Source organism: Hoplias malabaricus, chromosome 16, assembly GCF_029633855.1.
Source record: "Hoplias malabaricus isolate fHopMal1 chromosome 16, fHopMal1.hap1, whole genome shotgun sequence".
Taxonomy (NCBI): domain Eukaryota; kingdom Metazoa; phylum Chordata; class Actinopteri; order Characiformes; family Erythrinidae; genus Hoplias; species Hoplias malabaricus.
The window spans coordinates 21,026,639-21,050,069 of NC_089815.1; the positions used below are offsets into that span (position 1 = coordinate 21,026,639).

A 23,431-nucleotide genomic window follows, 5' to 3' on the forward strand; every position below is an offset into this window, starting at 1 on the left:
AATGTCCCTATAATGCTTGTCAGAGCTAAAGGGATGATTCCACAAATAAAGAGCCAGTTCAGTAAACAACCTGCAGTCTGTGTAAATTCCACGTTACAAGTAGAACTGAAAGTATTTGGATTTGAAAATGCTCAGGAAAGTACAGATCCAATAAAAATTTTTATTGAAGTACATTCATTCGTTTCTGTTTCCTGTATTTTGTGGTATTCCCCATTATGTTCTTTCCATTTTCCTGTGGTCATCCCCTCAGTTTGGGACTGAAAGTCAGCTCTGGGTCAGTGTGTACATAGTGCTTGTCTGTATTTTAAATGTAGTTACACCCCTAAAGAGCCAGTGCAATAGAACGTCTGCTATCTGCCTCAGTGGGAACACTACTGTACAGAAGGTAATACATTCCAAAAATGATTGCTCACTTTAATATACGTTGTGTTTACTTTGGTTGAGGCTTTACGTAAATACCTCAGCAAAGCTTATGGCCAGTCCTGGTGCTTGCGTTTGATTTGTGTTGTTGAAGAATGGGTAATAATTCCCATTCCCACAGCTGTTAAGCAAGACCATGCTACTGAAGACCACAATAGAACCGTGCTGTAAATCAAACACCTGGCCTGTGTGATCAAAGACCTACACAGACCTGAAGATGTTAACAGTGCATTTGGTCTGGTAAAGGGAGAGGATGATGTAAATGTAAGCTAGAACATCTGTCCTTGAACAAGGGTGATATGACAGTATCAATGCCATGAAGAATCAATGGACACAGAACATATTCCACATATACATTCTATTTATTGCAACCAGTTCAATACAAAACCTTTTCTGTGTATTTACTCTGTGCATGGCCTGCATGTCTAGGTCAGTTTAAAAATCTTAATTAAAGTGACAGTATGCATTTCCATGTCAGTTCTTTCTAAACGAATGAAGTCTGATAACTTGCTGGCACACAGGTTGGACTTCAAACGTTCCAGGTGATGGGGGATGTTTCTGATGTCCAGTCCAGTGGAGTCAGGGGTCCACTCAAATAGCAGTGTTCTCAAAGTCTCAGCATGGGATCAAAGTGTGGCCACATTATCAGAAACATGGCAAAGTCACTGCTAGAAATGAGGCTAAGCTGAACCCAAGGCACAGGTTAATCAAGTAAGTGTGATATATATATATATATAAAAAAAGAAATTCATCACCGCCCTTCACAGTCCTGGGTATGTGGAGTTAAGCAAAGCAGATGAAGGCAAGCATAAACATCAGTTATTTATAGAGTATCCAAAAATGTGTGCAAATGTACAGCTTTATAAAATATATAACTCAAAATAAATGCAGGAGAATCAATCTGCATTAGTTCAATTCAAAATATATGTTCCATACCAATATGGAATGTCAAGCTAAAGTGATTGTACATGCTAAAAGGCACTTGGAGATGGAATGAAGCAATACTTTAATGTAGAAGGATATCAGGAATATATTTTTAAAAAAAAAATGAAAAATATTTAATCTAATTTTTAATGTCAATAAAATGACAATCATGTAACACCAGATTGCATTTCGTATGAACTAGCAGTCAGACACAGAACTCCAAATTAAATAGGTGTACATTTAGAAAAAGTACGCTCTTACATGCTTCAGCATACAATAAAATAGCAAGGACATCTACACACTGTTTGCTGATTTTGTTTGGTACAACTCTGTCCAAATACAATTATTCAAATCATCAATGAGAATCTTGGTCCAAAACATGAGCAAAACCATTATTATTTGACATGAAAATAGAGTAAAAGTGAAAGAGAAGAAAGAGGGGCTTGTAGTGGTATTACCTTGCACAGACATGGAAAAAACATTTGCCATCAATTTTTATATGTTCCCGTTCCAACTCAGCATCCTAGCAACAGGCAATCCCAGCAAGATGCACAACATAAGGTTTAATGACGCCAAATTGAATGTCAACCATAACTGAAGGAATATTTAGAGCAGCTGGGGATTTTTCTCAAGCGCAGCATTTTCCACTGGATTTGCCCATGAAAGTCTCCATCAGCACAAGCTTAAGGATCAAATGGTGATGCAAACCGTGTTCCAGAGTGGAGAACAACAGCTATATCAGCCACTGCCTTAAAGCACATTGTCAGCTTCACCATTGTATATAACTTTACAAATGTGACTGTACATTGGTCAATAAATGTCTGCAACAATCTTTAACAGGAGGTAAAGTATTAAATCTGAGAACTTGATCTTCGCTTCCTAAGTAGCCGATCAATGGTAATCACTGATATGATTGTGTGACCAAACCAAACCAGATTTTAAAGAATTAAAGTTTCTATTAATTTGATTAAACAATGCTCTACGGACTGATATGGTTTTCAGCTGTAAATTGTCAGGTATGTTCATGAGTTTTCTAATCTCAGTCTTTGTTTAATTTAATTATGAAATTTGCCTAGTTCATATAGCTGTTGTATAGCTATAACAGCCAGCAATTATCTGCAAACTGCTGCTATTTTAGCTAATATTCCTAACTTCATCCAATCTCAAAATCTGTCACCAATATCAGTCAGGTCCAAAGTTAATCTTTTTTATTAAAAAAAAATCCAAAAATTCAAAAAATAAAGGGAAAGATAAGATAAGACATGTTACAAATAGCATTTCCAGCATCAAAGAAATGTTCTTGCACACAACTACACACAGGAAAGTAGGACTGATTGGAGATTTTGTTTAGGGAGGCCAGTGCACCACTGCCATAGGCCTGTGTGCAACCTGCCTCCGGTCGCCTCAGTGGTTTGTGGGAGACGTAGTCCGAGTGGTTGGGTGAACTGTTCCTCATGCAGGTCTGTGATAGCTGTAATGGTTGTTGTGCTCCCTCTCTGCCACTTGTATGCTGGGTTTTCTCTCCATGTCGCTCTCAACTGTATCTGGACTGGAGCACTTGGCTGGAGGACGTCGCTTGAAGAAATCTGACACATATAGCACCTGGATGAGACCAAGGCCAGAGAGAAAGAGAGGGATGTATTTATTTATTTATTAAGGGGTTAGTTTATGAACATGATTATTATTTTAACACATGCTTGTTAGTCACTGAATGATAGAGCGGGTACAGCACATGGGGGCAGCCATGTTTAAAACAGGTTCAGATATTCTGATATATCTAGACTAGGTGTCAGTATTACTTCTGTTTCATAATGTGAAGAATCACTGGAGAAAATGACTGCTGTTTTAAAAATGGAATGGAAGTAACACACGGCTGTATGGCTGTTACTACTGTTTTTAGCTATGCTAATTTTTTGGCCAGTGTATTGTAGATCAAGATCTTCCACGGTTTATTTCGAGGGTTCCAAGGGTTCCAAGAAAGTGTCGGAAGATTTAGGCATGTGGTTCAAACAGTGCTTATTGGCAGGGTAAAAGCTTTCATTACATACTGTGTGGGTTGATTATTTTTGGTACCAAGTGTCATTACTTTTGGGGAAATCTATGCAATGATTTGTTACATGTGCAGTCTCAATACAGACTGCTAACACTTCATAAAAAGAGAGCCATGTCATGATTAACCTTCCATGCCATCAACAGAAAGTAGGCATAAAAATAATCAGAATACTCACAACGAGTACAGCAACAAGTGCCCCCTGGAGAAGCCCAACCAGAACGTCGCTCCAGTGGTGCTTGTAATCAGACACTCTGGTGTAGCCGACATACACAGCAAAAGCCACCAGAAAGAACTGGATGGTGGGCCGTAGGAGTCTGGCCCACTTGGCCCTCAGCCTGGCCTGGACATACAGCTGTGAAAAAAAGAGAAACATGAGAAAAGATGATAATTGGTCAGTTTTTAAACATCTTTAAGTTACTAAAAGGTGTAATCAGTCATTTTTTCATTATTTTCACAATATGATACTAATGATATCACTTGGGGACCTGGATGCATCTGAGATTGTACTGTAAGCACAGCCACACCCATGATGAGTCCCCACCCTATGGAACATCATCATGTGCGAGTTTCAATTTATTGTAAAACTCTTAAAATAATAAAGAAGCACTTAAACAAAACAATTAATAAATACTCTTGCTTTTTTAGTGATAATGACTGCTTGCTCTTTTAATTCCATTTACATTCCTTGAGAAAACACTTGGTGGAACTACATAAAAGGTTTAAATGATATCCAAGTAAGATTTAACCAACTTTAGTCTGGAAATCTCCAAACCTCTCCCTCACTCATTCCTTTTCTTTCTCAAGATGAGTAAAAGCAGGAACAGAGTACAGCACAGGAAAGAGCCAAATAAAAGTTTACATTAGACAAAAAATCTTAAAAGGAGAACAGTTAGAAGTGGAAATATTTGGCAATGGCAAAGGCAAACAGCATTAGACATCTCTAAGGCTCCTGCTGCCAGACACACATTAAATCACAAAATATTTAAGATCAGTCAAAGCAGAGTCATTTTAATTTACATAACAGGGCATTAGAGGACTGCTGATACTGTTAGCCTGTTTTTTATTTGGCTCTCAAAATGAAGACCATTCCTTGCAGAACAAAAGGAATTTAGGAGTTACATTCAATGAAGTAAAAACCCTGAATTCTCAGTGAGATCTTGTCCTTATTAGTTTTTTGAACAGAGCCATGTCTGTCAAATTTATTCAAGAAACCTCTGAAATATTTTAAATATCAATATATAGGGCTACACTTTTATGCATAACCAAATTCAAGCTCTAGTAATTTTCTTTTCTTGGGGTTCAAGGACACCAACTTATCTCTAGATCTTGAGAACAGCAGGAGCTGAAGCTCTCAAGAGCTATTTTATATTACATTTTTTACAAAAACTGATATAAAATAGAAAAAAACGTGTGGATTTATTATTGATTTATTATTCAAAAAAGTAATCTCCTGAACTCTGGAGTAAATAAAATTAGACAAACTAGAGAAACTAGCACCTACACAAAACACAAGCTCTTTATGAGGCAAATATTGGATTCAGTAAATATTTAGTTAAATATATGAAATAAAATATATTTTTAAATTTGCAAATATATCTTTTTTTTTAATAATTAATTCAATAAATAGTTTTTGGAAATAACTTTAGACTTCTGATCAAACTGAATAGTTCTTTAGCTGTTCTATGGATTATAAGGAAATAAAAGTACTTTTTCAGTTTATTTTTAGGTTTATATGGAAAACTCTTTTAAAAGCAAATGCCTTTGAAAACAAACAATTATTTAATACCCTAATACCCAGCTGTATGGTTCATAGTTACATCTATGAAATGTCAAACAGCAGTAAACAGCCTCATATGCTGCAAGAAAGCAGTGGAATCTTGTATGGCCTTGAAACCTGCATGTTTAAAATCAATACCCCAAACAAATTTCTCACTGGATATGGATTAACTCACCGCCAGGAACAGCATGCAGTACATCCCAAACGACGAATGCCCAGAGTAGAAGGACAACCTGGAATTTTAAGACCAAATTAGTTTTAACCAATGGAATGCAAAGGTAAAATACTCTTCCCAAAAGCCCTGATCATTACCTGGATTCAATAACTTCAGCTGGGATGCCTGTGCAGTTGATTCTCGATACGTATCCTGTGCAGGTTTTGGGGGCACAGACCGTTAGGAAGTTGGGGCGTGGGCGTCCGATAGTGAACTTGGCCAAATCTGTAAGCGACTGGCTCACTGCAGCTCCAAACAGGAAGGTGCCAACTGCCTTGTAGAGGGCAGCCACGTACTGGTTAAATCCACTGTTTGACTGGAGTTTCTTACTGTAGACCAGATACGCCTCACCTGATGATAGCTGAATGAAGATTGAAGGGCAGGGGGGAAATATGACAAAACAGTGGATAAAACTCATTCTCAGATTTACTGCATATAAATAAAGCACCATTAATTCCAAGTCATGACTTTTAAACAATATAAAATCCACTAAAAACTTCCAAGAACAAATAAAAAACATGACAATTTGAGTGTGCCGAACTGACGACAGCACCCTGTAATGAATGTCAGTCACTGAAAGATGTCGTAAATAATGTATATTGAAATATTGAAATGTGTTTAAGAATCACATCATTGTTATTGAAACATTTTATATTGCTATATATATATATATATATATATATATATATATATATATAGCTGCTGTTATTTGAGCTGCAGTCCACTTTGGGGAGGGCATTTTGGTTGCCAATTATGATTTAAAATCATTAATAATAATAATAAGATACAGTTATATAGCACCTTTCACATTTCTCATTAAGATATTTACATGTGCTGAACAGTGGGTAAAGAGCAGAAGAGATGGTAAAGGAACTCACAATGATAACAGTGCAGGAAATGGTGACAGCAGCCATCAGCCCGTGTGTGATGGTGTCTAACTTCACTGGATACATGATGCTCTCATCGTCACAGTGGATGCCGCGCTGGTACGGCCGGTAAACTATGTTCATGATCACGAAGGGCAGAGAGGCTGTATGGAAAAGACAGGATTGTGTTATTCATGCAAGTAGAAATGTTCCAAATGTTATTCAGTTACATTAAGTGTGTGTACAAACGCTACTATTTTAAAATAATTGTCAATCGGAACATTTAAGTATTCAATATAGATTATTTACAACATCTGTCAATGACTGACGCTGATTATAGGCCACTGTCGTCAGTTCAGCGCACTCAAGTTACATTTAGTATAAAAATATTAATATTTACAAAAGCCAAAATGTTTATGTTTGATGTTGGTGTTAGTCTTGTTTGTTCTTGGAAGTTTTTCAGTGAATTTTATACTGTTCATATTGATATCAGAATTATGTCATATCGGCCAAAATTAAGAAAGATATTGTGATATAGATTTTGGGCTTATTGTCCAGCCCTAGGCTTAATCATTTAACTCTAAACATTAGTCTGCTGCCATTGTATAATTTTTAAAGCAATATGCTGCTATCATTGTGCCTAAAAGGTTAATAAGAGATAAGCTATCATTCTGTCTGACATGCAAATGAATAGTAAAACATATATTTGAAAATAACTTTATTTCAAAATAAAACATGCTTGAATTTCTGAATTATAAGACAGTATAAGGACATCAGTTTTACTTTTGAAATTGCATCACATTTGTAATTGAACTTGCAATGCAAAGATTGTATAATCATTGACTGAACTGGACGTCCCTCATCTTTGCATTGCTCGACTTAAACATTTCCATTTTTATTTCATTAAAGAAATTAATCACACTTTATCTGCAGCGGCAATCAGTAACAGTCATGTAAAGCACGTACAGTGTTGGGAAAGTTTCTATAGAGCTGAAGCAGTGAGTTTTATTGGGAACGTAAATGCAAGGCTCAACTTAAATCACAATATGGAAGTCATCAGACAACATATGTGGAGTCAGCTGTTTCATAAACACACACTCGTGCACATTCACTTGTGCATCCAGACACCTCACCACAAGGCCACATAAAGACCAACTCATGGCTGGTTGGGAATACAGATAAATAAATGTAGACACTACAGGCTGTTTTGATAGATGGAAAATGTCCTTGAGACATGCTGTAACATCCCAAAACTAACCCAAAACCTCTAACACATGGATATATGATCCAGGACCAAAACCCAGGAATGAGGAACACATTACTAGACTTCCTACTGATTACTGGACAAGAGCTGGTCAAATATTCCTGGCGTCCTTGTTATAAGGAGTTTAATCCATAGTAGGCACAGGTAATAAAAAATTTTTAAAACACTAAATAAATAGGAGGGGGCATACTTTTGTTAGCCCCCCTTTGCCCTGTTCTTCAAAGGCGAAGACCCCCACAGAGCAGTTATGATCTGAGTGGTGGATCATTCACACCACTGCAGTGGCAGTAGTATTGTGTTAGTGTGTGCTGTGCTGATACAAATGGATCAGACACAGCAGTGCCACTGGAGTTTATAAATCCTTCAGTGTCACTGCTGTGTTGATAAGAGTCAATAACATTCAGCTAAAATCATCTTGTGGGCAGTGTCTAGTGACCACTGATGAAGGACTAGAGGATGACAAAGCAGTGCTAGTCTGGACAATGTGTGGGCACACTGTTGCTCTGTCTGATCCACTATTGAAGAACAGCATGAAAGAGGCTGTAAAAGTCTGAAAGGCACCTTTGTGGTCACTGGAGCTGAGAAGATGGACAATGAGTGTAGGAAAAAAAAAATAGAGAGGTAATTTTAATTTTATGGCTGATTGTATGCAGAAGCTTTATATCGTTCACTCACACACAGATAAACATGAAGTAAATTTCGTAAACAAACAAGGCCAAAATCGAATTTACATTTTAGGTCAGAACTCAAACCTAACACTGGCCTCACTGTCATTATTCAAAGTGCCTTTCCACTGTCCAAAGCCTGCTGGGGCACTCAACAATGTTGTGTGGCCGGTAGTTCTGGAAAATTAGATTTACACACACTACATATGACATGACACATGTTCGTGTTGGAATCTCTTCAACTTCATGTGTGAAATAGACTGGTAACAACCATGAAGCTGTTATCTGTAAATGTAAACATGTAACCTCATTAATAATTTAATTATGCTTCTTGTTCACTGAATGCAGTTATTAAAATACAAGTGGCAAAAGGGACATATTAAACCCATTTGGGTCTTAATTAAATGTCTGTGACAAGCTTTGTTCAAAATACCACAAGGAGTAAACACCACGGCATCGTTCTACCCATCTAAACAGCTTTGCTCAGAACGACCATTTCAGCACCTGTTCCTTTAACAGACAATGAGCCACAACTCAGTTCAGTGCAGGAGCCCAGGAGTGAGGAGCAAGGAGCAGAAGCTCTTGTTTTCAGTCATTTTTGCTTGGTTTGCTTTCTTCTCTATTCTCATTTTTGACATATTTAATCAGTAGTTTTACATGTGTCCACACTTGTGCATGCCTTGCTTCATTCAACCTTGTGTTTGTGTGATATGTCACCTTTAAGTGGCAAACTTTACGAAGTGGCTACCTTTATTTAAAGACATCACAGAAAAAGCTCAAATAAAATAACAATATCCATCATGTCTTCAAAAACTGTTATAGCACCTGACATTTGCTTAATAACCCATGACATGTTTCAATGAATGTGGTTTTGCCTTGTTTATTTACATGTATTTTTCCTAACCCAACTAACTGACAACATCTGTTTAAACGTATACATCATACAGAAGTTTTGCAACTCAGAAAAATGCACTCAGCTAAAATGACTGTGACTGTAAACTGAGAGAAGACAACAATGTAGTTACTGTGTCCTGCTTAACTTTTAATAAGTTTCTTTTAAAGTCTTTTGAACATATGGTTTTCTGAGTTACACTCTAACCTCATGCAACATTTTATGATTGAATAGCTTCTGTTTGAGGGCCAAACCTGCAAAACTGTAGACTGTGAAAAAAAAAAAAAAACTACCTTCAAAGCAGACACACTTAAAAAGGTTATAAAGCTTTTCAAATAAGGAGCGCCCTGAGAATATAACGAATATATTTTTATAGGGTAGCGTTTTTGCCTCATTATGGTTTATTTCATGATTTGTTCCAGAAATATGACACATCCCCGGCTATCTACCAGTGCACTGGAAATTTATCAGCAATGTGTCAGAAATGTTTCCTAAGCAAGCAATGCTAAGATGGCCAGCTTATTATACTAGATTATATCTGACTGGCCTCACACCTTCGAGTACCTACAAAAAAAGTTTTCCATGTAAGATGAATGACTGAGAGAACTAGATGTGATTGCTAATGTTTATCAGAACCTCCACCAGCAACGTCCATCCTTTCCTTGCGAAACGTCTCCCGATTGGCCAGCAATTTTTATCCGAGACAATGCCCTTGTCAAAGCACAAAACGGGCCACATTCATCCATTATCCTGTGAACACTGATATAAATAAACATCCAGCTCCGAGTCCTGATCTGCACCCAAGTGAGGAGCTTATATTGTTAGCTGTAGCTAGCAAACGACTACAGTTACCAAACTGGGAAGAGACTAATAGAAAAGTTTTCTGGTGCAATGATTACAGTTCTCTCATTTAATTTATTTTAGAATTTCACAAAGGTTTTTAACAGTTTTAAATAGTTTAACAACTTTAAACAATATTTTAAATGATGAAATATTCATTCTTTTCTGTCCCTTCTATTTATGTTAGGATAAATCTGAATTGGGATGAGCAATTGATGATTTTTAAATTTAGGGTTAGGGGTAGCATTTTTCTGCTGTTATCAAACACATAGCTACATGCAGAATATTCAACAAGGATTTGTCCATCGTGATTCTGCCACACAGCATTGGTTATTTATTGCATTATTAATCAAATCAACTGACACATGAATGTCTTCCAAAGTTCATCATGATATAGTCATGCGTGTTGTACTCAAAATCACACTCACAGGCATCATGGCAAAACTCGATCTTGCCATTTAAAGTGTGACAGAAAAACCAGTTTTGGCTCTGCTTTGTAGTAAAGCAGGTGGCTCAGACCGTGTAAAGCTCGATTTAATGACAAGAGCTGTCTTCAGCCACCTGGAGCTCCAGCTCAAAAAAAGTGCAGGCCAGTTTCCAAAATAGACCGCCGATAAGTTGTACATACTTGGGCACAAAGATATTAAAATAAACGGTTGTACATTAGTCAAAAAAATCCATCAGTAATCATCTGAAACCTCACACTGACAACACAGCATTTTTATCTGATGATATACTTTTAAAAAATAATGGATTATTCTGAGTATTACAGCATCTAAAACTACATAACTAACAAGTAATTCTGTGTCATAGAAAGTTGGTTTGTAAGAGTGTAATAATAGGTCTCTTTTAGTATTAATCAACTAACTTAAACTTCAAAGTCAACACATCGACAGTCGCCATCTTCATTCTTGGTGGCAAGTCATTCTATCATCCACTGTATTATCTAAGGCATGTAATGAAACACAACAAACTCCAAAGAAAGCTTAGTATGAGGGCTTATTATATTCAGCATTCCACATACCAAAAACTGTACTGAAGAGCCAACCTCTAAACACCCACGACTGAAGCTGTGTTGTTTCCATAACACAGTGATTCTCAAAGTGTAGGGCATGCCCAAAGAGTGGAGCGTGTAGGTATTGCAGGTGGGGCGCAAGAAATCTAAAGAAATTAGCCTGTCTTTATTAATGTATTTCTGTTTTGCCTATAAAGCTAACTCAGTAAAACGCACCCACTAACAATGGATTCATTAATAGCCCTTAAAAATAATATAAGAACATTAGATGGGACCCCAGAAAAACGTAGCTTGCCTGGAACCAAATATGCTTTAATTCGATTTTATAACCAAAACTTTTATTTTGAAAATGAGCCACCAAGTTAGACATGGAGGATCTTCTTTCAGCCTTCGTTAAGGCACCTGTACAAATATAAAGCTGCTCCAATCATCCACTTTACTGGCCTCCGATTCACCGTCAGAGTCTGGTTTATAAAGTTAGTGTTTACCAACTCCAGGCTACAGGTCAGTAACAAGAGCACAACAGATAACAATGACGAATAATTACAGTAATGAAAGCAGCTTGTATATAACTGTTAGGGAAACAGAGGAGGATCTGAGAGTTAGGTAACGTTAATACGGGTTCAGGTTGTGAGAAAGTGCCCTAAGCATGCAGCAAATTAACGTTAGTATCTGGCTGTGTCCCAAACTGCACACTGCTGCACTCAATAGTATGAAAATGGTGTATATATATCAGCTTATAGCTCTCTAACATTTTGGGTATGGGGTGGGCTTTGACTCAGCAAATATCCCCCCCTCCCACCACAATATCAAACTCACTCCTATGCCCTGCACCCTCCTTTGCTTATTTTTGCACAGATTCAAAAGTGAAAAACTGAAGCACAGTTTAATTAGACTAATTTTCTGTATGTTTGAACATTGATGTTAATGTATCTGGCGCTATAATGTTAAACTACTGATTTAGAGATAGAAGTTGATATTACTTAAATAAATTAAAAACATTGTAAACTTGCATGTGTATTTTATTACCATTTTTTGGGGGTGATATGGTACAGGTGGGGCATGGAAATTCTCTTTCGTCTAAGGTGGGGAATGAAAGAAATTTGAGAACCACTGCCATAACATAACAGAATACATAGCCTAAATGAACCACAATGTAAAAGCACCAATGTAATCCAGTCCCATCTCCTGGCAGAGATAGTATGGGTTAGGAGCTTCGAGCTTTGATCTGTGCTCATAACTGCACCCAATTCAAAGCACTACATTCCATCACACACCAGGATATGAAAATTACTATTCACTGTATGTCAGTCATGTGATGCTGGCATCTGTGCTAACCCCAAACAAAAGACTAAGCACCTGAATGTTTCATGCTATTGTCTCATTATTATACTTCCCCTCCAATTAAATTTATTTAAATATGATGAACTATTTAATTTCATATACATTGTATATCTCTAAGAGTTAAATAAAGAAATTAATCTTTACTCTTCAGATTAGAAAAATAGAAAGTTGATTCCATCCAACCTTCCACTGTGAGAAGACAGAGCCATCAAGAAAGTCATTAAGAGACCTTCAAACAAAGAAACTTCTCGTGATCTCAAAACAATGGACCCAGACTTCAACAATATTTGCATTTGGAATTACATGATCTTGAGAAGCAGAAGTCAATGAACTTCTAAAAGCGACCTTCAAATTCAAAACAACATTCACAGTAGATTTTTTCAGTCCAATGAATGAGTTATTCAACCGTTTTAATGAAGGGGATTTAAAGGTTGGGTTTCCACACTGGCCACAACAAAAACATTAACAGTCACCAGACATGTGATACCTCATTTTTATGTCATGACATGAAAAGGAAAATTTATACAAAGAGTGATTATAAGTGATCTAACTTTTAACTTTTCAGCTGAAAACATAGACATTATAAGATGCTGTCCTTAAAAATTGTCATCAAACAAATTAAACAAATATTTGTTTTTGTTGCTTTGCAGTGAGAGAGAGAGACGCACACAAAAATCAAACCTTTCTGCCCATATGATTAACAATGAGACAAAATGGAGGTGCATAGGTTTTATATATCACAGTGCAGCTCTTGTCTCTTGTGGCTGAAAACACAGACAAGTGAGTCAAGGGAAAAGGCAAAGATAGCTCTTTAAAGGGAGCTTTGTAATCAGCAGAGAATGGACAATAGCTTGTACTGATGTGAGTAATGTGTTCTCTTTTTGTATTGTGTTCTAGCTGTGGGAGTAATGCAACAAAAAAAGCACACACTAAATAATGCACCATCTCGACATTCACGATTGTAAACAAAAACAGTATTTATAAAATTCAGGAGATATTTCCTCACCATTTGCTAGCTCTGCAGTCTGTTTGTGTGCTTGGAAATGGTGTAATGTGTTTATGAAACCCCAGTGCCAGTAAAAGGGTTTAAAAAAAAAAAAAAAGTGTCTCAGTCTGGTATGCTAGTGTCTGCCTTTCTGCCTACCTTCATCCATGTACAGACAACAGTCGTCCACCCCCCCTCAGGCACAGCACTCTACTTTAAAAGACGCACAGCTTCTGAATGTAAATAACCTGAGAGAACTGTGTTTCCCCGTAATCATAGATGCTCCTTTTAAGAACCAAAACCACTCACAATCTTATTAAAGGGTGGGGTGGGGGGGGGGTCATACAATACTATGCAAAAGTCAGAGGGCACACTTTATTTACTTAAGATAAAGTTGAAAAGACATCAGTTACTTATTTTCCAGGAGAATTTTTGAGGAAATTCCACCCACTCCATGCGGAGGAGGAAAGGAGTTTTTTTAAATGATTAAATTACTGAAGTATACAGACAACAAAGGGACTCCTAACAGCCATGGAAAAACTGGTAGACCACCAAAAGACTACATTTTTATGACAACTGGCTCAAGCGGAGCTGATGTGTTGGCTATTTTCTTTTACACCGAGTATACTTTATGTCTTCTTTATTTTGTTGAATCCTAGGCTCATTTCAAAACTCAAACTGATGTAAACTTTGTGGGGGAAAAAACGACCACTTATTCGTCATCAAGGATCATCTGCTTACAGCAAGACACATGGAAGAAAGCCTCAGCAGCCTAATGACATTACTGCACCAACCGAACACAGATGTGAGTTCTGAGGGACATAGGTGCAAACGGCAAAAATCCTTCAATGCCAAATGCAGACAATTCAAATTTCATCTCTTTCAACTTGGCTTGACTTTGTTCAGGCTCTATTCGCTCATCAGGAACAGCTGGAACACATCTGCTACCCATTTAAAAAAAAACCCTCACCCACTCACTCTCAAACCTATTTTCTCAATGTTTACACCATTTCTTTTGTTAGAGGCAAACAATACAAAATATCAGCAGCTTCGGTCAGGCTTAACATGTCATCCTGTTGGAGTGGATCCCAAAACAATGTACCTTTAACACCGAGCTGAGATTTGAATGACAAAGGACACTGAGCTGGATTTGGATGGCCTTGTGCAACCTCTGCATTTTGTTTGCCAGCTGGACAATTACTTGCTCGCACCAAAATGAGAATAAACAAATCAGTATTTTTTTTCCCGTTCGCCCTTCAGACTTTTGGCTGGCTTAAACATAATATTAGAGATGAATGAAGATGAAAGATATATGGCTTTGTTTCAGGGATGATGACTAAATATTTCCACAGTCTACTCTCAGTCAATTTACTGAAGGACTCTTGCTCCTGAAGGAATTATTTCCCCTACGTTTTATCCACACTTAAAAGATTCAGTACATCAATGCATCAGTCACACATGCAAACGATTTACCTACTCCAACAGGAACGGAGTGTTCATATAATCTCTTCTTTCCTTGTAACTCCTTGTACCTTGAAATTGTATTTTTTATAGTTTTTAAAGTGAGAAGGCGAGTCTGACGAGCCTATCCACGGCTGTATAGGCAGGCTGAAGAGGCAGCACTTCAAACGTCCCCTCTTCAAAGCCTGCATCTCACAGGTGGGCATTAAACAGTTATTTAACTACATTTGGACCTCTGGGATTCTGAGCTTGAAAGCTGAGGTTTCTAAGGGTTCTGGTCCACACCCAAGAACTGTGGTAACACCTGGAACCCCTTTTAAAGTCAGAAACAGTGTCTTAAAGAAACAGCTTCTGTAAAAGTCAACAGTGTCTCAAAGGATGTAGCTGAGGTTGGCTTCATTTTTCAACGATAACGTCACTGACGGGCTCCTTTAATTATGCTTCAGAAAAGCACCCTTCATTTCTGAAAACACCAAAGAGAAAACTAGCATATCTCACCAGACCATCAAGTACCGGACAGTTCAACCACAATCCATCACATGCAGAGCAAAACCATCCAAAGAACATCAGAAACAATAACAAATGGCATGATGCTGCAGAAATAGAGTTTGTAAGGTAATATTATATGCAAAATCTAATGTAATGTTTCTGAATGATACGTTTAATTGTGTCACACTGCTTACAAGATCTATCAAGACCTTTCTCTGTACATGAGCAATCACTAAAGTGTAATCTTTCAATATCAGTGCTAGAAAACTCTGATATAAGAGCACTTTTGATTTTATTTGTGGCAGCCCTAAAGTTAAATAGTAGCTATATTGAGGACAATGTTTAAAAAGATACATACAAGATTTCTAAAAGTATACGCAAGTCAAATTAGTTAACCACTATGAGTTGGTAGGTTGTTGATTTGGATACCAATGTTATTTTAATGCCCCTTAGATGTGCGAATGAGAAATATGTTAACTATAAATACCTAATGCTGTTTTGTCTACTACAAAAGCTTGACCTGTCAAGGCCCCACTCTGCAGCTATCGCAGCGAGCCACTAGACACAAACTCAACAACTTGATCAAAACCCTAGCGCGAGCACCACATACAATCTTTGATTACTCCGTCTCCCATCTCATTCATTTTTTTGGTCTCACTGTTGTCTCACATCCTCCCACTCTCTCACGGCCTCTAAAAATATTCTGAGTGGAATGGGGCTTTGCTTTATTTAGTTTAAAGTGATGTGCAATTACAGCACGTAGGCAGCAATTTCATTGGAACAGTGGGAGTCTGAAGCAGTCACGGCTTCAGGGCTCCTGGTGGAAGTTGGCCAGACTCGTTAAATGGATGGATCTAGCAATCTTACCGAATTTGCACTTGCAAGATGTAAATCTGCGGGATGGGCATTCAATCTGCTTTTAACATTCAACCTATTTTTAAACCGAGCCTCTGCCTCCAGTGCTCCTTTTAAATCTTCCATAAAACACAGGTGTGAGCTTCATGAACACTCCCCACCCATACAACAGGGCTACTCGGAATTTAACACACTGTTGGTGAGATATTGACCTGTTGTTTAACTCTTTACCATCTGTTCTGTCTGAAATGCATTCCCACAGGAAGGGCTCAGTTATGCAGCAAGAGGGACTATGACCCTGATCTGAACTTGCCACTACACATATATTGTGTTTTCACTGGATGTGTTATGCGAGTTGTGCAAACACAAAACCTGATCTAAAGTATTTTTGCACGTAGTCAACATGTTTCAGGTAACTTGGTGGAAAAATATACACATGCAGGTGTTACCAGGAAAAAAGGTTTTCATACCAAGGGCAGATGTATATCACAAATAGGCTACAATACATTATATATTTACAATATATTATTACTGTGTGTTTCTTAAAGGTGACATTCACAATATTAATCAAAAAACACATTTTATAAAACTAAGGATGTTTCCTTACTATTTGATACTTCTACAGTCGAAACTGATCTAGTGCGTTAACAAAGCCTGAGTGTCTTGCCTCTGTCTGGTATTCTAGGCTTTCTCTCTCTCTGCTCACAGAAGATACAGCAATTTTGAGGTTTTTAGACAACAAAGAGACCTTCAAACATTGAAAAGCATCAACCGAGAAGAGGACATTACTCTTTTCAGCTGCATAGGTGGGTAATATTGACTTTTTTTTTGCTGTAGGTGGAACTGACTCTAAATTCAAGAGAGTATAAAAGTAAACGCAGACCGAAAGTGCTAAAAACTAAATCACTCGAGTAACAAATGAGTTTCTATGGTAATTCAAACTGTGAATATACATTTACAGACAAGTTCAGCTTCAGCCAAACAATCAAAGAGATAGATTTTCCCTCCTGAAACATATCATTCCACCTTAAAATATGTGGAGTTTATGAACGTAAACAAACAGAACAGTGTTTACCCATAATCACAGATGTTTTGTTTAAGGGACCACTGAGGTAATAGATCACAATAAAGCTTGGACAGTAACATAGGTATTAACAAGAGGACAAATGTACTCAAATTATTTATAATTTTCAAAACTAAAGGAGTCCAGAATTCAATATGAAAATGATATATCAGAACATCACATTATCCTCCATTTTAACTTAAGCCCTAATAATTAGCATCAGTAGTCAACTCAGCAAAAACATCATCACATCTAATGCCAAATCAACCAGGGCTAATGTATACATTATGCATTTGAAAGCATCTAAAAATAAATATCTGAGAGGAAGGTTCCTGCCTTTGCCGCTGTTGGTTTAGCAAGACACCCACCCTGAAGACTGTCTGCCTTTCCCTAGTGCTAGTGAAGCAGACTAAATGAGCCTGGCTCATATGGAAGGTATGTGCTGAGCATAGCGCCTCGTCAGGAGGGTCTGGAATTCTGCTCCATGCAGTAACGCCCTCCTTCTTCTTCCTCTTGACTTAATCTGTCCTGCTTGCTCTCCTTCCAAACACCTCGTCTCACGCTACTTTTCTAATGTAACACCTGGTGAGCTACAGCAGAAGGAAAGCCTCTCAGAGGACGCAGGGCCTTTTCTGCTATTGGTACTGGGTGTATGCTATAGAAGAAGGGTGGGGGGGGACACACCATGAAATTTATGTTTATATGGTCATGACTCATGCAACACAACCATAGTTTGCTCAAGATGAGACTGTATTTAGGCAACACCATGAATTGAAAACCACACGACTCAGCAAAGATTATCTGCCATCTGAAAATCATCTAACGTGTAACACACACCTTCCCAGCTTCAAATAAACCCAAAGTACAGGGACAAATTATTATATTATTAATTAATTTCTAACAGAATGCATTCACTAGTGATGACATTATCAAAAAAAACAAAACACTATGATCTTTATAAATGAATACTGAATTTTAGTAAGTTTCCTTTTTATCTTAAACTTCATGAATGGAAGGCCTTAATATGGACAATACAGACCTGGAAATAGTAGTCTTGAATATTTCTTCTTATTTTCTTGGTTTATTCATTCATGGTTTAATAAAAAAGATCCCAAATTTTCAGTGGTCCCAGATATTTGACCTCCACTGTATGTCTGAAAAACTGTCCACTGCAAGTTTTGAATATACAATAAATGTCAATATAAAGAGGACTATTGAAATTCTTTTGATGTTTCCAATGAATGAAACAACAGAAAATGCTTAAAATGTTGTGGCCACAAGTCTGAACAAGACAGACTAGCTATCAAGAGTGTTTAACGATAGTGATTCTGAGGTATGCAGTCCAATCATAAAATAAAAATATGTAATGTTCATATTTGTAAAAAAATTGTGAAATGAAAATACTCTCTAAAATGGACCAAAAAACAAAAAAAATCCTTCTGCAGCATTTTGCTTTCCTACCTTCCACTGGAAATCATATGAGAACTCATGATGAATATATTTCCTAAAGCATTGGAAAAAGTGCCTGTGTCCCATGAGGCTTTCACGTGAATTGTGATTCTGAACTCAGAAAAAGAGGTCAGTGCAAGTGTGAAACCATCTGAAGTGCTCTTCAAAACACTTCCATGATCATGAAATTCAACTGCACAGATGGGTTCTATCAAGAAAGCCAAGTGTTTAAAAAGCAATAAAAATGTGGGATTTCTCACACAAATGTGTAATAATGCTTCTGCCTGTGTTCCTGCCTGGGGGAAATTGTGTAAAATACATTCAGATTCGTACATTTTCCTCTTTGTTAGTACTTTACTGCACACTTTAGAAATCATACAGAATCAATATGCATGACTGCATAATGACTGGGCCACAAAGCCAGAGGAATTTAGTGGGCCGCATGCCATCCTGGACAGAGATTAAGCCTAGTCCCAGGCTAAAAGAGAATTTGCAGTCTTCAGCAGATAATCACCAGTGACATGGTAATTTGGTCCAAGGCTTGGTTTGCCCCATGTTCTTTGGAGTGCATCTTCTTCAGCAGACAGTGTAGGCTTAAACTCAGACTGCCAGGCTTTACAGTGAGCCAACACCCAGCCTGAGTGTTTGGGTAGACAGGAGGTTAAAGCAGACCAAAAGAGGAGAGTAGAGGGTGGGGGACCCACTGGCTTGAATAGAATGTCAAACACAAGGCTGGGAAAAGGATTAAAGGATTCAGAGGTGGCCAGGTCCTGGACGTTTGCAGAATTTCTCTCAGTAGCTGCCTGGACCCATTATTGGCCCTTTGCGTTATTGCTACAGCAATATGAGAAGCAGCTATTTATTTGAGAATGACTGAAACAGTGCACCAGCATCTGGGAGGGAAATTTCCCACCTTCCTTTGGTTAAATGCCTGGTGTCTACTATTACTTCAAGGACTTTCCAAAGGATTTCCAGGAAGGACTTTCTGCCATAACAATAAACTTACTTCATTTTATTAACAAAGATGGATATGTAGCAGGGCGGCACGGTGGAGCAGCAGGTAGTGTCGCAGTCACACAGCTCCAGGGGCCTGGAGGTTGTGGGTTCGTTTCCCGCTCCGGGTGACTGTCTGTGAGGAGTTGGTGTGTTCTCCCCGTGTCCGCGTGGGTTTCCTCCGGGTGCTCCGGTTTCCTCCCACAGTCCAAAAACACACGTTGCAGGTGGATTGGCGACTCGAAAGTGTCCGTAGGTGTGAGTGTGTGAGTGAATGTGTGTGTGTCTGTGTTGCCCTGTGAAGGACTGGCGCCCCCTCCAGGGTGTATTCCTGCCTTGCGCCCGATGATTCCAGGTAGGCTCTGGACCCCCCGCGACCCTAAATTGGATAAGCGGTTACAGATAATGGATGGATGGATGAACTGGTGTCCATGGAAAACCTCTTGAAGTTCATTTTCTACAATTCTGCTTGGTCTGGCTCTTGCAACTTATCCAGAGCACGGTGGATGACTTGAGTTTTTAATTCAGCCATGTAACATTGGTGTTTGATTTAAGTCAGAATACACTGTATTGGTAAATTGTTATTTGAAGTCATAAAACAGCTTCTGAATGTAATTCTACTAAATGCAAGTATTTAATTTCCAGAAATACAAATTTGCCTTTTGTCTACAGTTCACTTGCTGTATTCAAACACAGACTGAAGACCCATCTCTTTCAAGTAGAATTAAACCAGCACTTATCTTGCACTTATGACTGTTCTCATGTCTTACTTGATTTGACATTGAAGTGTGCAAAATGTGAGCACTGTGTATCTAGGTACCCATACTGACTTTTGTATTTGGCAGCATCTCCACTTGAGGTATCTTTTGGATTCTAGTCAATACAAATTAGCTAAGCCAAGATTGAAAATAAAACTATTATTACACATCAGAAAACAACCAACAATGTATCGCAAGACACTACCAAACATATGTTCATATTTATACACGTCTTAAAATCACAGGCACCACCCTATGCATTCATTTCTAAGAAAGTACAACAAGAACAACAGTCAAGAGTCAGCTTGACTGCTCACGTTTAGGTATGTACTACTAAGAGTACACAGTTATGTAAGAGCAATAACACTCTTCAATAAAAGGAATCTCTATACCCTCGTAGTGTGAAGATTCGCCTGAAGCATGTTCCAAATTTCATTTACTCACTCCCCCTGCTTCAATCTTGTGCACTTGAATTAATAGCCAAAGGCTGAACAGGAAACACACAATACATAATGAGTTAATGGTTCAGGAATCAAGTGTCACGTTTATCATTATGTTCCACTTCCTGAATATGCTCATACGGGCAAATGAACAAAACCTGCATATTTTATCATTGCTGAAAACTACAAATACAAAATGAAAACAATAAAGAATAAAAAAATAAGGGTTAGCAATTTCAACCATTTAGAAATATCAGCACAAAATAACAAAAGAAACAATGTATCTCTGCTTTTTTTGACCACATTTCAAGTACATATCTATGCTTTTCTGAGAGTTTTATATTACGTAAGGTTTCCTATGAAACTGTTCTCTCACAAAAACTACATAATCAGACAGCACTAGGGAGGAATGTTTGTTCATTTGAGCTCAAGAGCTTTGTGTCATTTGGGAGAAGCCAAATATAGTCATAGAAATAACAGCCCTAACAAGTGTTTTCCACACAAATAAATGCTTAGAAAGCACTTAGTCACTGTGAGCAATGTTAAAGACCCTCTTCTTGGAAAATCATGACTTTTACTGAGCTTTGATACTACATAGTTCTAAACACAGTTTCAAAATGGCAGATTCAGACAGCCTGAGTTTCTTATGTCATAAACCTAAGGTACTAATCCATCATATTTGTGGAGTAGGACTTTGGAACTGCAAGTGTGCAGTAAAGGGGTGGGTGGATTAAGAGCTGGGGACTAAGTACATATTCACAGATTAACAGAAATCAATTGGATTCAGTCAGTAACAATATAAGGACACTGAGGAAGGAGACCACTTCTTTTGTCTTTTTGTCAAACATAACAGTTTAACACACCTCTTTCCAAGCACTCCTTAGGAAACACGGCCTCTTACACAGACTTAGCAAATATGGTCCCACATAATTTTACTGTCATTTTAAGCTCAGGTCTAGTTCGGCAAGATTTTAAAAAGCAGGCACCAGAAATATGAGGTGTTTTATGAGGTTCTTACAGCGGGCAAAAGAAAGTTAACACTGTACAGCATGGTTTCATGATTTGAATATAATTTTAAAGTTTAATTTGAAGCTAATTAAGCATTGTCAGTGATGTAATAACATCAAGGTTGACGTTGTCTAATTTTAGGCGAATACGCAGTATAGTCACATTAAAAACAAAAATGACATAACCTACGTGTAACCGTTTATCACATTAAAAAGATACGAAGCTAAATTCTATCTCGAATTATTTGTTCCACCTTAAACGGTCCTGCTGTTGCACTTTGGAACCTCTGCGCGAGACCGTAGCTGTTGCACCGTTTAAGGTGGAACGAAATGTTGGAGTGAGTAGAAAATTCAGCGGTTTAAAAAGGTTTAACCGTTTTCTATACTCACCCACAATGACACACACAACGTCGATCAAGACGTACAGCTTCTTTTTCTTTAGTTCCTTCATGTCTGAGTTCTTTGGTGCTGGAAAAGGTCGATTAATTCATTTAATTAAAAGCAGACACACGCCAACCTGCGCTGCGAGTTTTTCCAGCTCGGCTCTACCTGCCACTGCGATGTTTACCTCTCGGAAAAGTTCAGTTCAGTTCAGTTCAGTTCCTCACCTCCTCGAGCGGTTCAGAAAGTGACAATAAATACCCTTTCTGGATTCACTCTACATCGTTTTTAACACGAAAGCGATCTAGTTCGCCTCCCTTTGAGAACGAAGGTGATACTTGGCTCTGCTCAGTTCTGCTCCGCCGTTTTCCAAAAGAACACGCCACTGTGTCCCTTCCCTCCCCTCCCCTTCCTCCCAACGCCGCCTCCTCCACCTTCAGATGACGTGACAACTCAGAAAAGTGTAGTGACTTGATCTTCATAAAATAATGACCCAAATGAATAAAAAGTGTTACAGGTACTGCTCAACAACAGTTGAAGAATAATCAGAATAGGACTCTAATTTGAAATGACCAGACTTTCGCGTTGTTTCAGCGTCGTTCGATGTGAAATGTAAACCGAGTCTGGTGTATTTTTATTATTGGGTGTCTGCAGTGTTAGTTAAAAACAGGTTACAATGTCTGCAGCCCTAATATAGTACTTATACTTACTGTCCAAAAAACCTGTAAACCTACACATATTCTATGTATATCATAGTGATAAACCCAAAAAATCAAGTTTATATATAATATATAGAACCATCTTACACCACCCAAAGATAATTTCTAACGTAGCCATTTTTAAAATGTGTTTTTTAGGTCAGAGCCTTTCCTCAAAATACATATAATGTCCCAGACTAAAGGCAACGGAGGCTATTTGTAACCATTTTTAAGAGCTATTTTGTGGAAACTTGTATATATATATATTAAATTCAGAGGTTTGGTTCCTGTCATAATCACTAGATTATCATCTAGATTATATTGAATTACATCTGTATTTTAATTAATTAATTAATTCATTATCTGTAAGCGCTTATCCAGTTCAGGGTCGCGGTGGGTCCAGAGCCTACCTGGAATCATTGGGCGCAAGGCAGGAATACACCCTGGAGGGGGCACCAGTCCTTCACAGGGCAACACAGACACACACACACACATTCACTCACACCTATGGACACTTTTTTTGAGTCGCCAATCCACCTACCAACGTGTGTTTTTGGACTGTGGGAGGAAAGCGGAGC

General features: G+C 38.0%; 1 protein-coding gene across 1 annotated transcript; it reads right to left on the reverse strand.

Moving 5' to 3' along the window:
* Positions 1 to 771: 771 nt before the first annotated feature.
* On the reverse strand, positions 772 to 22,542 carry plpp2b (phospholipid phosphatase 2b). The gene is made up of 6 exons (XM_066648272.1): positions 22,165 to 22,542; positions 6,267 to 6,418; positions 5,487 to 5,749; positions 5,350 to 5,407; positions 3,573 to 3,749; positions 772 to 2,946 (listed from the first exon to the last, which is right to left on the reverse strand). The coding sequence occupies exons 1-6, from the start codon at positions 22,223 to 22,225 to the stop codon at positions 2,797 to 2,799; spliced, it is 861 nt and encodes a 286-aa protein (XP_066504369.1). The 5' UTR covers positions 22,226 to 22,542; the 3' UTR covers positions 772 to 2,796.
* Positions 22,543 to 23,431: the final 889 nt, after the last annotated feature.

Coding starts and splice junctions, on each gene's coding strand:
- plpp2b (XM_066648272.1), bottom strand. CDS start 22,225: ATGAAGGAACTAAAGAAAAAGAAGCTGTACGTCTTGATCGACGTTGTG. Junction 6,419..22,164: donor CGTTGTGTGTGTCATTGTGG/GTGAGTATAGAA, acceptor TTTTCCATACAG/CCTCTCTGCCCTTCGTGATC. Junction 5,750..6,266: donor TTTCCTGCACTGTTATCATT/GTGAGTTCCTTT, acceptor ATCTTCATTCAG/CTATCATCAGGTGAGGCGTA.